At 36.3% G+C, this 14,892-nt stretch overlaps 2 protein-coding genes across 7 annotated transcripts in view; one reads left to right on the forward strand and one right to left on the reverse strand.

Annotated features, from left to right (window-relative positions):
- LOC134750710 (microtubule-associated protein 4) overlaps positions 1 to 14,892 on the forward strand; it is a 28,272-nt gene that overhangs the window by 2,000 nt on the left and 11,380 nt on the right. For all 6 annotated transcript variants that reach the window (XM_063685942.1, XM_063685950.1, XM_063685973.1 and 3 more), the window contains exons 2-4: positions 7,903 to 8,038; positions 11,936 to 13,349; positions 13,476 to 13,519. In XM_063685942.1, coding sequence (XP_063542012.1) covers positions 8,015 to 8,038; positions 11,936 to 13,349; positions 13,476 to 13,519 — 1,482 coding nt within the window. In that variant the 5' untranslated portion in view covers positions 7,903 to 8,014. The remainder of the gene's footprint in view (positions 1 to 7,902; positions 8,039 to 11,935; positions 13,350 to 13,475; positions 13,520 to 14,892) is intronic.
- On the reverse strand, positions 1,490 to 2,796 carry LOC134755430 (uncharacterized). Its single transcript, XM_063691985.1, has 2 exons — positions 2,637 to 2,796; positions 1,490 to 2,200 (listed from the first exon to the last, which is right to left on the reverse strand). Exons 1-2 carry the CDS (start codon positions 2,698 to 2,700, stop codon positions 1,995 to 1,997), a joined length of 270 nt encoding a protein of 89 aa, XP_063548055.1. The 5' UTR covers positions 2,701 to 2,796; the 3' UTR covers positions 1,490 to 1,994.

Genomic DNA, 14,892 nt, shown 5'->3' on the forward strand with positions numbered 1-14,892 from the left:
TTTCGCAACCGAAGGGTTAAATCACTTTGCTAAAGGATTTACTTCTTTAACGCAACAAACATCAGACACACAGTAGTTACTTCACCTACCGAATAATCTAAAATGTTTATGATACTTATTTTAAAATTTTATTATTATTTGGTACTGCTCTACGGCTACTCTTTACAGGCTTAAGTTTGAGTCCATTTAAGTCAATTCTGCACCGACTTTGCAGTGATAAAGTGTGTGTGTAAGTATTACGTACGTATTCGAAATGAAAATTAGAGTGTTTAACTCGGGTGAAAGGCATCATTTCCTAAAATACCTCGGCAGAAATGAGTGCCTTTCATCCCTTCTACTATTTTGACATACGAAGGTGAATTAAGCTAATCTAATTTCTTATATGTACAAATAATTTAAATTATTGTCTTTTTGCGAATAAATTAGCCAGGAATGAAACTCTGGAACTCTTTTCAGACGAATTTGACAAAAAATCGGGTTCGGGTGGGGATTCCGTGTCATGCTGGTTTTTATTGCCGCCGCCATAACAAGCGATTAGGTAGAGCTAATGGCTTTTCGGGGCATATTACTAGCTACACGAGTAGGTACAGTACATCTATTAAATCCATTATCCAATAAAATTTGCATTCGTTCTAACATTCTAACATAGAGTAACTTATACTAGAGCGGTACTGTCATAGTAAATTTTGTAACCCCAGTAAATTCACTGCCATCTGTCGACACACTTTAAAACTAAAAATGAAGATTTATAAAAATACGATAGAATGTATTTAAATATAGATAAATGATTTTTTTTATTTGCATTAATTATTTTTATGATTTTGACCCATGTTCTTTCACTGATATGCGTTAAAATGGTTAAATAACAAACGAAACCGTCAACGCCATCTATACGACTGTAGGCCAAAACTAGTAGCGCCCTCTGAACGAGAATCAAATTTTCTTGATTTTCGAGGCAAGTTTTTTCCTTAGACTGTATTCATCTATTACGGAGTTATATCTTTCTTTGATTCTAATGTTACTTTGAAAGTTTTATTAAGATCTAACAGGACAGGTATGGTATGTATAATATGTACATCTACATCGATATACTGTTGTATTGAAGAATAAGTGCCTAGACGTACGATGTGACGTGACGTGTTTGTTTATCAACTATTAAGAAGTGCCGTGAAATGAAATATGCAATATACTCGTCAATTCCTATGAGAAAATATAGAAGAATAAGAAGAAGAATATTTTTTATTGACAATAGAAAACAATTTTCAGACACATGGATACAGTGGATCCCAAACTAGGCTATGCCTGTGACTTGGGGTCCTAGAATGCAGTTGACATTAAAGAATATTACACCTATATTATTTAAATTTAAATAATAATAGGAGTATTATATCCGTCTCGTATCTAGTAAAATGTTATAATTTTTTTCTTAATTATATGAATAGTATTAAGTGTCCCTACAACAATTAAAAATGAAGAAAAAATAAATAAACAGAGTACACATGAATCATTTACTTTTTATTTCAAAACTTATTAGCAAATTCTTAATAAGTAGTAGGTAACAAAATTGTTGGCTGTTAGTTGCACAAACTTATTACAAATATGAGTATCTTACTTAATTCATTTATTTACTGTCTTTTGTTTTATTTTTTTTAATTCATCGCCTATAACAAAATAACCAGTAATCGAACTATACAGTAGCTGTCTTTAATTGTAAGTCTTCTAAACTTTAAATATCACATTCGTTTTCCACCGACATTCCGCGACGTAAGTAGTAGGTACCATTTGACACGCTTGAGCAACATTCACACTGGATCCGGCGGTAAAGGCCTGTCCCGACACCACTTGTATTTACGTAGTTCCTCAATAAAATGGAGTTAGGCTTATTTTTACACGCCTTTGTATAAAAGTCCGTCTTCCGACGCGATGGCAACTTGCCATATGAAAGTATATTTTGATCAATATTCATAATCGAGAGCGCTCGCTCGTTTTGCGAGCTACCCGGTTCGCTCGGGGTACATCTGGATGGACTCCACCTGCGGGGGAGGTGTAGACGGGATGTCGTGGTTGGGCTTGAGCAGCCAAGGGTCGTTGACGCCCTGGTGCGGGCTGCCGTCCACCTTCTTCTCTGATGGCGTCAGGTGTAGCAGGGGCAACTTCGTCTTCGGGCACACCGGCGGTCTTTCAGCTTTGGGTTGCATTGCTGTAACACAAATATATATATATTTCAAGTAATACTCCACATTTAAAGATTAAACCAATCTGAGATACTTAGCGTTTGCAACCATAACATATTAATATATTCGTACCGTAACATATTAATATATTCGCGTACTTATACTACTTATTTCGTATAATTGGATAAAAGGAAAGTTCCATGCTTCGCTCGGAAACTCGGATTAGTGATATTTTCTGCTAAGGTGATTAAAACTTTTGCTTCAAATACGGTGCCTCTAATTTTAAATTAATCGTATGGTAAACAAGATCGAAATCGCTTAAAATATTAGTAATAAAGAATTAAAGAGCTATATGAGGTGTATTGGGCCATAGGGCTTAGACTTCACTCTCTAATTACGTATAGTTTATTCATCCGCTGTCGAATCCAAGTTGAGAAAAAGTTATAAATAAAATAAACGTACTTGTATAGTTTAAATTAATGTTGTCCAATCGATTACTGATTGCGTCGACGCCGTTGCCAAACATTCGCGTAACCACTGTAATCACAAGACGGAGGTTTGATACGAACTGCGTTCTCGTAGATACCGGCGCGTTTTATATCGAGTGGCCGGAGGCTGAGTCACTTGGCAGAACTCTCCGAGCCGGCCGCGTCACGGCGACCATTGACGCCACGTACTTATGACGCTCGTATTTTCATGCTTGTTCTTGTGCCTAGCACTCGACTGGAGTGCAATTCCGCACTGACAGCTCGTGACATCAAAACTTGTGGCTCGGCCATATCACGAAGTTTGCTCTATGTCTCTATTTGAACTTCTGCATAATATATCGAATCAGTCAATGTTATAAGCTGAGATAAAAGCAAGTCGATATTACCCTCGGGCCCGATACGTAACACAAATAAAATAGGCTATTTGACTAATTTTTGAAAATGGTTTTAATTGATTGTTTACGACTTAATAATTACACTACATTCATATTTCCGTGAAATTTCCTGTATTAAATATAAAAAACAATGTTAAAGTTTATTTATTTTGAACGCGCCTTAAACGCTGTTTTTGCAAAGGGGCTAATCACGTGACACGTGTGACGTCACACGCGAGTAAACTCAGTCAATGTCCTTAGTAAATCTTATGGTTTATGTGCATTGAATTGATTATTTCACTGTAAAATGGTATATCAATGGTGTATAGTGCCGCAATGTTCAAGTACGACTATAAAAAATCCAGATAAATTGTTTGTTTCCGTTCCAACGAATCCCAAAAAAAGAAAAATGTGGTTAAAACTAGCGCGAAAAGACCCAAAGAGCATTTTAGCGCATACAAATGTTTGTATGTGTGAAGACTACTTCGATGTAAGTAATATTTAACTGTAAATAAATATGGTAGTTAAAGCAGCGGATTTTGTTGTATTTAACGAAACAAGATCTAGGTATTTAATGTATTACTACATAACCTCATAACATAGCTCTTTCAGCATTAGTAGGTAGTTAGTAGCATACTTTTTCTTTCAAACTAAAGTGCAGTATGGAGATACTATTCTCGTCGTACTCGTATCATCGAAATCGAAATGTTCGTAAATAAACAATTTCTACGTATGAGTTCACACAGCTGTTTTTACATTTCTAAGTTCCGCAGCATAGTAATCCGGATTATCTTTAAAGAAAAGTGCAACCATTGATGCGTCTATGTCTGGTAGGTTGCCGCTATCAGCTTTCACATATTTCGGCTCAATTTTGAGATTCTTATGAATATTGTGCTACTAGATATACGGATAAATCGGAATATATCAGAAAACTGTGGAACAATAACTAAAATTAACTAAATACAAATAAAACAATTAAAACACTCAAGGCAATCAAGAATGTTTACCCGCGTGTGACATCATCCGAGCGTTGACCAATCACAGAGCGTTCACGTCCCTGATGAAATTTCAAAAAATATTAAATTTTCTTTCGTTTATATTCCAAAAACTAAACATAATTTACATTCAAATATAGTGAAATATACTTTATTAGTTTATTATCTTTCAGGATGACAGCAATTCGTTATATATTTTTAATGTTGTCAAATACCCTATACACATCATATGTTCTTAGTTGTAAATACTTACACATAAGGCATGGTTCACAAAGAAGCCGTGTAGCGACTGTTCATGATATTATATTTGCTGTTATTCTCTACAAATCGACATTTAAAAGTATTAAAAAAATCGGCCAAGAGCGAGTCGGACTCGCGCACGAAGGGTGCCGTATCATTACGGAAAAAAACAGCAAAAAAATCACGTATGTTGTATGGGAGTCCCATTTAAATATTTATATTATTCTGTTTTTAGTATTTGTTTTTATAGCGGCAACAGAAATACATCATCTGAAAATTTCAACTGTCTAGCTATCACGGTTCATGAGATACAGCCTGGTGACAGACAGACGGACAGCGGAGTCTTAGTAATAGGGTCCCGTTTTTACCCTTTGGGTACGGAACCCTAAAAAAAACAAAATATGGATCCGTTCGAACAAGATTTAATATAATTTTGTCTTTGACAGTAATTGAATTGTTGTGTGATTTTGAAAGCTAGATAACTGAATTAGCGAATTATCATCAACTTATATTTTTACTCACAAAGACAACACAGAAATTCAATCTTGAATGTAAACTTTCGTACAATTTCCATACATTGACGACATCACTCAAAATTCCATTATGCCCGCTGGGGTCTGACGAGAGCGTACGTGTAGATGCACATATGAAAATGACAGCTGCTTTTTACAATTTTATTGACATTAAATCATATACGCATACGAAAAAGAATACCAGTAGATTTAATTTGTATTTCAAAAAATAGGGTAAATAAATATCATCACGTGGAGCTCGATTTTAAATTTGATTTGTTGTTATTTACGGGTCATAACGGTCGTAAATCGCAGTAAACTATCCTAAAACAATACAATTACAATCGAATTTTAGTAATTTGTTCCTTCTAAACCCGCTTTAAATGAAAAAAGTTTAAAGTCATTTTTACTGATTTGGATTAATTTTCATTATTATGGTATTCATTTTGCGTCATTTTTATGACAAAACGCATATGATGACTTCTGTACGTTAATGAATGCCGATGACAATGAGGGCTACCGCTTTTAATTTCACCGCTAGGGGCGCTAGTGTAGATGGAGGTCTTGCAAAATGTCAAATGCATAGAGTTTTGGGGGTATCAAGCTTTTTTTTCGGGAATTTTCACTCCTTATTCATAATTGTGGTAAATCTTTGTCCACCTTTGATTAATCATGCTAAACAATAGATATAGCTCAATAAATGTTAGTGGTTTAAAAAATGCCAAATATAATATATGCAAAATTAAACAGGTTGAAAAAAATGGCACATTTAGACGTTAATAGTACATTTCGATGCTAGTGCGGCAAGTATGTCATTATTCCACGAGTACCGAGATATAGATAAGACTCGGGACGAGTGAAGAATGACATTTCCGCACGTGTATCGAACGACGTTTTTTAATACAGTTGCCAAAAAATAAGAAAAGCAACAAGTAAGGAACGGAATTCGAAACTTTTATATTATTAATTCTGTGACATCATTGACATTGACATTATGTAGAAGTGTTTTTCTAGCTTTTATTCGACTAGAATAGATTTGTTATTATTATTGAACCCACTTCAATGAAAGTTTCTTTTTTCAAATGCATGTTCTATAAGACAGAAACAATTGTAAATATCAAAACATTGTACTATTATTACCTAAATATCTTTATTTATGATTATTTGTGTATCGTATATTTATAAAAACAATATCGATTGTTGCCTTTGGAAACTTAAAACATTCTTGCAGTAAGAAAATACGCCTCTTCTTTGACAGGCGTTCCGTTCCATTCAGACAACTTATGAAGAACGGTTTTTCAATATTAAAAAATAAACGTGTTATAATACTTATAATGATGAAGTGGTAAGTAATAAAATATGAAATATGCATATTTTTCGTATTCTTACATTAACAGTAGGTTTTTATGTTGATTACGACGTTTAAATGAAACTAATATTAACACTGATCAATAAGTAGTCATGAATTGGAACAAGTAAAAATTAAAAAAAATTGGAAAAGTAAAAAGCACTAGTTCGCGAAAACCAACTTTCCGCACGCTAAACAGCCACGAAAGGTAGCACTTTTTGAGCAACTGTATTAAAAAATACCTTTGTGTGTATTAAAACGTATTGATTTTATAAATAAAAACATAGAAGAAATCTGAGATCTGACTGAGACCTCCATCTACAGTGGCGACAACCGATGAGCACAAAAACGGTAGCCCTCATTGTAATCTTGTATTTATGTTAGAGAACTTTTAACTTAAAATACCAGTAGTTAATACTAAACTAAATGTGCTATCTTAAAAAACATGATGGGTTACTGACCTGTCCCACTAAAGTTAGGTAGTGTGCGTGAAGTGCGCTTGTGTGTGAAATGGGGTAATATTGACAGAATCTGAATCCATCGCTACCGTCGCCTTTATTTATTTATTATAGTTTTTTTTCTTATAAGTATTTTATGACCAGTACATTCTGCAGTCATAATAAAATATTAGTAAGAAGAAAGTTAGTCTTAGCTAAACTTTCTTTCGATGAACGTGCGTGTAGGTGTATTTTGACTGATTACTCTATTTATTGTATTCAAAACTTTCCCATCTTACATATAATGTCTACTTCTTTAAGTCGTTTATCGAAGTCCTACGTTAATATTGCGTTTAATACCCATAAACGGAAACAGGCGATGTGATAAATGCTATCTGTGTAGTCACCCCGTCTCGATAATGAAGAGGCATACTTACTCAGTTCTCAAGAAATGACGTCGCTCCAATTATGTATAAGTTGTAATAGTTATATGATTTTAAAAGAACTCTAAAATTACACAGACCAATTTTCATCCTTTATTTATTCCATTTCCGATAAAATGTTTGTGTTACGCATTATTTTTCTGTGAAAGCATAGGCACTTAAGGCTTGAAGGTCAGGCCGTCCCACTGGGTGCTCCCAAGGGTGCATCCGATAATTTACAAATTCGTAATGTGGAGGTTCTTTTTAGTTAGGTATAATATTGTTTGTTAACCGTCACTTTAACCGTTAATAATTAAATTTGCCTAATAGTAATCTTGTTGTTAACGTGCCTTAATTAGTTTATTATATTTGTTATCACTAGTTGTCGATTTAATAACGCCATAACAATTAAGCATTTCTATGTGACACGTGCACATACTTAGGCCTCGTTCTTGGGGTTGGCTTTACAGAGTGTAATTAAATCATATTATGTAGCTATTTATAAAGTCACAATTGCTTTTAGAATTCAGACTAAAGGATGACTCACGCTAGACCGGGCCGGGTTCGAGCCGATGCATCCGACACGTCATTTTCTAACACGGCTGATCGGTGATCACGTGGCGTGGTGCTTAATTTCCATATAAAACGAAGCGCCGGAAGCTCCGGCCCGGCCCCGGCCCGGCTAGCGTGAGTCATCCTTACTGCTTCAGGAACAAAATCATTTCACTATAAATACTATACGTAGGTAGGAGCACTACTACATTTGCAATTTTCATCAAAACATTTCACTGCCAAAAATATTTTTATATGGCTCAGTGTGCGTCAATCATTGAACCACGAAAACATGTTTTATGTTATAAGCAACAGTAGGTAGTCTCGCCTGGAGTTAATATGTTTTTATTGTCTTTATAGTTTCAAGAAGATATCGAAATAGGCGGTAAACTCATCAAGGAAGGAATGATGACATAGAAATTTTACAATTCAATCATTGTTTTGTCCTTAACAACAAATTATTTAGTCAACAATGGAGACTAACAACGTTAACCGGGTAAGCTAAGGGCTGTACTAGCACCTTGAGCACACAAAATGTTCTGCACTTGTACACATCACAAATAATGAGGTAAAATTCGTTGCTTTTTATTCGTACACTCGTTTTCTACTTGTGCGTGCCAGTTAGGTGTGAACCAAATCAGTACATACTATTAATGTTTCGCGGCAGTCTAACAAAATGAACGAGGCACGCCTTTTCGGCGCCCTTAAACTGTTAAGGTGTTAAGTATTCAATTGAACTCAACCATGACTCGAGCAACTATTACTGACTTGTAGAAAACACTTTCGCTATTCCAACTTTTCTAATAAACATAACCAATTAACTATTAGAACCTTTTTTCATTTAGATACCTTTTTGGTAGGTATTCATCCCCTAAAAGGGTTAAAAAGGGGTTGAAAGTTTGTATGGCGATCAATCATTTTTGTGAGTGCGGGACTTGAATTTTTGTATAAAGGCATGTTTCAGCGTTTTAAAAAATCATTCCCTAAATGGGTTAAAAAGGGGTTGAAAGTTTAAATCCATTACTAAGCTTCAAAACTTCATAGAGGCATAATAAAATAAATATTAGGGGACATCTTACACAGATCAACCTAGCCCTAAACTAAGCAAAGCTTTTACTACGGGTGCTAGGCGACGATAAATATACATACTAATATAGATAAATACATACTTACATAAAAAAACACCCATGACTCAGGAACAAATATTTGTGTTCACCACACAAATAAATGCCCTTACCGGGATTCGAACCCAGGACTATCGGCTTCACAGGCAGGGTCACTACCCACTAGGCCAGACCGGTCGTCAAGTCGTCAATAATATAGGATTACCAAAAAAAGGGGGGTTAAGAAGGGGATAGAAGTTGAAACTTGGTTAAAGGGCATTATATTAAAATAGACGAAAACTGATATTACCGTTATTGAAAATTTATTCCTTAAGTTGGTGAAAAAAGGGTTGACGGTTTGCACCGGGAGTGAATTTTTTTTAAATAGTGGACTTGAAAATCTTCTAAGGGTGTTAAGAGGGATTATATCGAGAACATTTTTTTCAGTTAGGGGCTTGAAACTTCGTAAGTCGTGATAGTCAAATCTCATGCTTTGTATAATTATTAACAAATGATTAACCGTCCCTACTGCTATCTTTTGCTGCATAATGTTCTATGCTCATGTAAAATATATAACCACCAACATACAAATCCACGCGTACGAAGTCGCGGGTAACAGCTAGTATTTAATAAGTGTATTGAGATATTCTGTTGCTGTGTGCTTTCTTTCTACATTTTTTGCCAAGTCAATTCGTCAAGTAACTTTTTCGTTGCACTATAGTAAAAATATATAGAGATTTTTTTTAAACGGAAATATAGGACAAAAGTGTTTCTGGTAAAAAAATACTGAAAAATGTGTGTTACTTATATTGCAAAGCTTGGCAAGCAAGAAGCAATTTCCGTTCCTTAGAAAATGTTGTATGGTCTAAGGGCTGAAATTTTAACTTCCTGAGCTTTTTATACTAACGAAACTTTATTGAATAGCTGCTAAAACTACGTATCAAGTATACTGGTAAAACTATATATCTAGTAAAAAGGTTGTTGACCACTGACATTGGGGCGAATGCGTTACATAGACTCAATTACCTCAACATTATTAATTGACGTATTTTGCCAAGTAAAAAAATACCGGCCAAGTGCGAGTCGGACTCGCCCACCGAGGGTTCCGTACTTTTTAGTATTTGTTGTTATAGCGGCAACAGAAATACATCATCTGTGAAAATTGCAACTGTCTAGCAATCACGGTTCATGAGATACAGCCTGGTGACAGACAGACAGATGGACAGACGGACGGACAGACGGACGGACAGACGGACAGCGGAGTCTTAGTAATAGGGTCCCGTTTTTACCCTTTGGGTACGGAACCCTAAAAAATATCCTCCAAGAATTTGACATGGATTTTTATCCAAAACAGAAGTATTATTAATACAAATTCTGGTTCGCATGTCTCAGTTAATTAATATTGATTCCGTTTATTACTAAATATTACCAAATATCTAAAGAAAAATAAGGATGTAAACGGATTTTGTTGACTTACCTCATACACCGTGTAGGTCTGGGGTGAAACTAATTCTCAAAATAGCCAACTATTTGAACACGATTCGATAAAACGCCCTCTATGTTACGTGTTGTCCTCCAAGTACTTCTGGCTTTTTTCTCAAGATGGAGAGAGCTGGTAGTAACTAATGTTGTTTAAAAAAACCGGCCAAGTGCAAGTCGGATTGGCGCACGAAGGGTTCCGTATTCCGTACCATTACGAAAAAACGGCAAACAATGACGTTTGTTGTATGGGTGCCCCACTTAAATATTTATTTTATTCTGGTTTTAGTATTTGTTTTTATAGAGGCAACAGAAAACATCATCTGTGAAAATTTCAACTGTCTAGCTATCACGGTCCATGAGATACAGCCTGGTGACAGACGGACAGACAGACAGACAGACAGAGACAGCGGAGTCTTAGTAATAGGATCCCGTTTTTACCCTTTGGGTACGGATCCCTAAAAAGAACTCTAATAGACGCAATAAACCCATATTGGCAATTATCTCGGTTGACCTTATAAATAATTTGCTATAAATGCCCTAGATATTTGTAAGATATGATATTTATACCTACTCATATTTGTAATTTCACGAAATAGTATCTAGTAAGTAGGTACCAAGTCTTCATCAAAAAAATATTAGGTGTCATGTTATGTACTTTTAAGTACTTAATAATGTAGTTTTATTGTTCATAATAAAGATATGGCTACCTACGAAATCATTTTGGTCAACACCACGAAACAGTAAACAAATATATATAAACATAATTATGAAGATATTAAGACATAACTCCAAGATATTTTGGTGGCATAAAACGTGAAAATATATTTATTTTACCTACATACGTTCACTATCAATTTTAGCATAGCTCGTTGACCCAGTAGCCGAGTTCGTGACAAGTTTCGTCTATCTATCGACGTCATTGGTTGATACAAAGCGAGGAGAATACCTACTTAGTTACGTATACTAATCTAAGGCTATACTGATCTTTTAATTAAATATTAAGAACAAACTTAATATTTACAGGATTCAAAACGAGACTAAAACCATCTTTAGAGACATAATTAGGTAATGAAGTCATAAATTACCTATTAAGTTAGTATCATAGGATATAAAAAGTATAAATTTCAAGTATAATAATCACCGTGAAACAAAATTTTTATTGAAAAGCCAGTAATTTTTATAACATTGTGTTATTGTGGATGTGTAGCAAACTGCATGAAGCAGTTTGTTTTGATTTGGGAACGCGTCGCGGCGACGGCGCCGACGTCGCCGCCTCGTGCCCGCGCGAGTTTCGCCTTCGTGCTCTTATTTCTCATATACCTACATTAAATACTTGCCAAAATCGCCAATGTTTAGACGGCATTCCGACTTATGAATTGAATCTAAATTTGGTACTTTAAAATAACAGTCCTACGCGTTTGAAGTCAAACATTTCGAACATCTACATTTACATTTACCCACCAAATCAAATAAGACCTATGTTGCATCTACAATACATGCAGAATCTAGGTACTCATGCAAACTTTATGTTTTAAGTTAGTAAAGTGATGGTACATTATTGTGCCATGGAATACCTGTAATGCGGGTAATCCGGCTTTTTATCTGAATTAAAATCAGATCTAAGAAACTTTTGTGAATTTCATTACTGACGTCGTTAAAACTTTACCTCAGTTTCTATTGCTAAAGTTTTGAAAATGTTAAGCTAACTAGAGACTGTTTAGATGTTAGAGTTTACCTAGGTACTTTTAATTATTATCTTTTTTTTGTAAAACGGCGACCAATTGCTTAATTTGATATTATTTGTTAAGGCTCAAACGGAAATACGACCTCCAGTTTCCGGCGTTGCAGGGCCCGAATTGCCTGGGCCTGCACAGTTTCCACCCCGTCCTCCACTGAACCGAGCCGATTCCCGATCAGCCTTTCCACCAGCTTCACTGAGACCTGCCGCTCAACCTCAGCTTCAACAAAGGCCTCAATTTCAACCTGGTGGACCAGTTGCAGGTCCACCCCAGTTTGCTCCCAGGCCTGGTTCTCTACCTACACGTGGTACAGTGCCTCCTGGTCCGCAGCAAATTCGAACACAACAACCGCTGCGTCCTTCTGGTCCTCAATCATTTGCGCCTCAGCTGGGTCCCAGACCGCTTCAGTCATCTGCACCAGTTCAGCCATCGCTAAGAGGCCTGCCACCTACTAATCTACAGTTTGGCCCTAGACCTACACCACAGATTGCCGGTGCCATCACGCCCGACGGTGCCAAGCTCCCCCCACAATTACCACAACAATCTAATAACGGCATACCTAAAAACGGAACATTTCAGAACCCTGTTACTGGGCCACTTTCACGCCAGTCGTCTCAAGGTTCTTTAAAAGGCCTAGATATTTCAAACTCAATTCAAAATAAAACAGCAAATCTGGATAACCAAGGTATAATCACAAACCCAAATGACAATAACCCAGAAAATGGCACAGATGCGCTGGGTCCGAAAGGAAGAAGTTACAGTATTGCAGCAGCTCCCGGAGCGCCGAGCCCACTCAAGATTGAAGATGACCGGAGAAAATCTGTTAGTTCTATTGGAGGCACATCACTGGACTATGTCAGTCGAAGTTCCGGTCTTGGGCTAATACAAGAAGGAAAGTTTGACAGTCAAGAAAATGTACGTAGTTCAGTAGGCAACATAAAACCTGGATTAGCTAACGATCCTAAAGATATGATCGAGCGACCGGAGTCACGAATTTCCGGATCAAAAATGGCCGACTCATTTATAGGTTCACTACCGACTGCAATACCGAAAAAGAAGTTAGATGATGACGATGATGTAGTTTTGCAAAACAATATAACACCTGCTAAAAATGTTTCGGAAAATATTACAAATCAGACCAGAACTGATCCATTTGATCGTTCTCCATCTTTGACACGCAGTGATGATTCAACAGAACTGAAGCAAAAGAGTAGCCCAAGTCCAGTAATATCCAATAAATCCCAAAATGTTACTCCAGAACCACAGCGAGTAGAGACAAAACCAGAAGCGCGATTTGAGCAAAGCAGAGAAGCAAAACCCGTAGTAACACCGGCACCAAAAACTAAATCTCCCATTCTGGATGCAAAGCCTCCTTTGGCTATACACAAGCCCACAGAACTAAATATGACATCAGCTGCACCAGACTCCAAAAAATCTATCACACCTAAAAGAATAGCTTCTGCTCCTAAATCACGTCCTAAAGGTAATAAGGTTAACTGACATGAAAATCTGTTGCGCTTTAGAGATGAGTCAAAATTACGCATAATTGAAAATATCGCATGTTTAAGTGCATTACGATATATTCTAACATAGTTTTTTTTTCATACAGATGGTGACAACGACAGTGGTGTGGATGAATCTACCCAAGGAAATGTATGTATTTTTATGCCTTCCTTACGTATTATTGGTCAATACTACGAGGGCTGATTGAAAAGTTCGCGGTCTGGCCAATAAATAAATAATTAAATATTTTAGGGATATTCTTACACAAATTGACTAAGTTCCACTATTGTGTGCCCTTACAGGGTGTCATGAACTTGAAATGTAAACTTTATTATCTACATGACAATGCAATATTGAATAAATGACTAAATATCTTCCTAACCTAGACCTGTATTAAGCACATCCTCAATACTTTTTGACAAGATTTGTAACTGTGATAGAGACGTGATTCCACTACTACACGCCAGAGGCCAAACACTAATCGAAGGAGTCGGTCATGCTGTAAATTCGCCTATAAAAAAGGAATGGCGATTTTGTCGGCCAATGACATGAGGGTGTCAGTTTTTTGGGATGCAAAAGCAGTAATAGTGGGTGACTATCCTGAGAAGGACGTCATTATAAACAGACTATTATTGCAAACTCTTACGCCGTTTACGCGAGGATTGAAGGTAAAAAGCCCTGGATTATTAACAAACGAAGTTCTCTTTCACTAGGATTATGCACGTGATCAGACTTCACAAAAATCGATGGCGGATATTCATAACTCTGTGGGTTTTAAATATTGCACCACCCACCCCATTCACCCGATTTATCACCATCGGACTTCCACATGTTCCCTACTATTAAAAATAACATATGAGTGGTAAAAAAACACACGACGCTGAAGTCCAGGCTGAGGTGGAAGGTTTGGCCATGCATTTTGAAGGCTTGGAGGGAAACATCTTCAAAAATGGTATAATAGCCTTAGATAATAGACTCAGATGTAACTAGTGCATAGTCTTCTTCTTCCTCCTCGCGTTATCCCGGCATTTTGCCACTGCTCATGGGAGCCTGGGGCCGCTTAATAACAACTAATCCCAAGAATTGACGTAGGCACTAGTTTTTACATAAGCGAATGCCATCATATATATACATAATTTTCATATTTCGATTTACTAGAAGTTAAAATACAGTTAAACATACTTTGCTAAAATTTAACTTTACCCTATAATAACTAACCAGTCGTCACACGGGTATAGTTCAGTTTAACGGGACTCGACGCACTGCATGACATATTTGCATTGCGCTTGTTGTTAGTGTTGTTACCAAGCGTCTTTGTACTTAAATCGTTCACCGATTTGCATGCTACCCTCTCCTATTTAGATTTAAGCAAAATTATTGTTTTTTCAGTAAGTGATTTATATAAATCTTTTGAGAAATAAACGTCTTAAATCATATCTGACCTTTCAAACCAGAGGGGTAACTAGTCCTTATTGGGATTAGTGTGGTTTCCTCACGATGTTTTCTGGTAAATATCAAATGAT

The sequence above is a fragment of the Cydia strobilella genome, chromosome 2 (genome assembly GCF_947568885.1).
Source record: "Cydia strobilella chromosome 2, ilCydStro3.1, whole genome shotgun sequence".
NCBI lineage: Eukaryota > Metazoa > Arthropoda > Insecta > Lepidoptera > Tortricidae > Cydia > Cydia strobilella.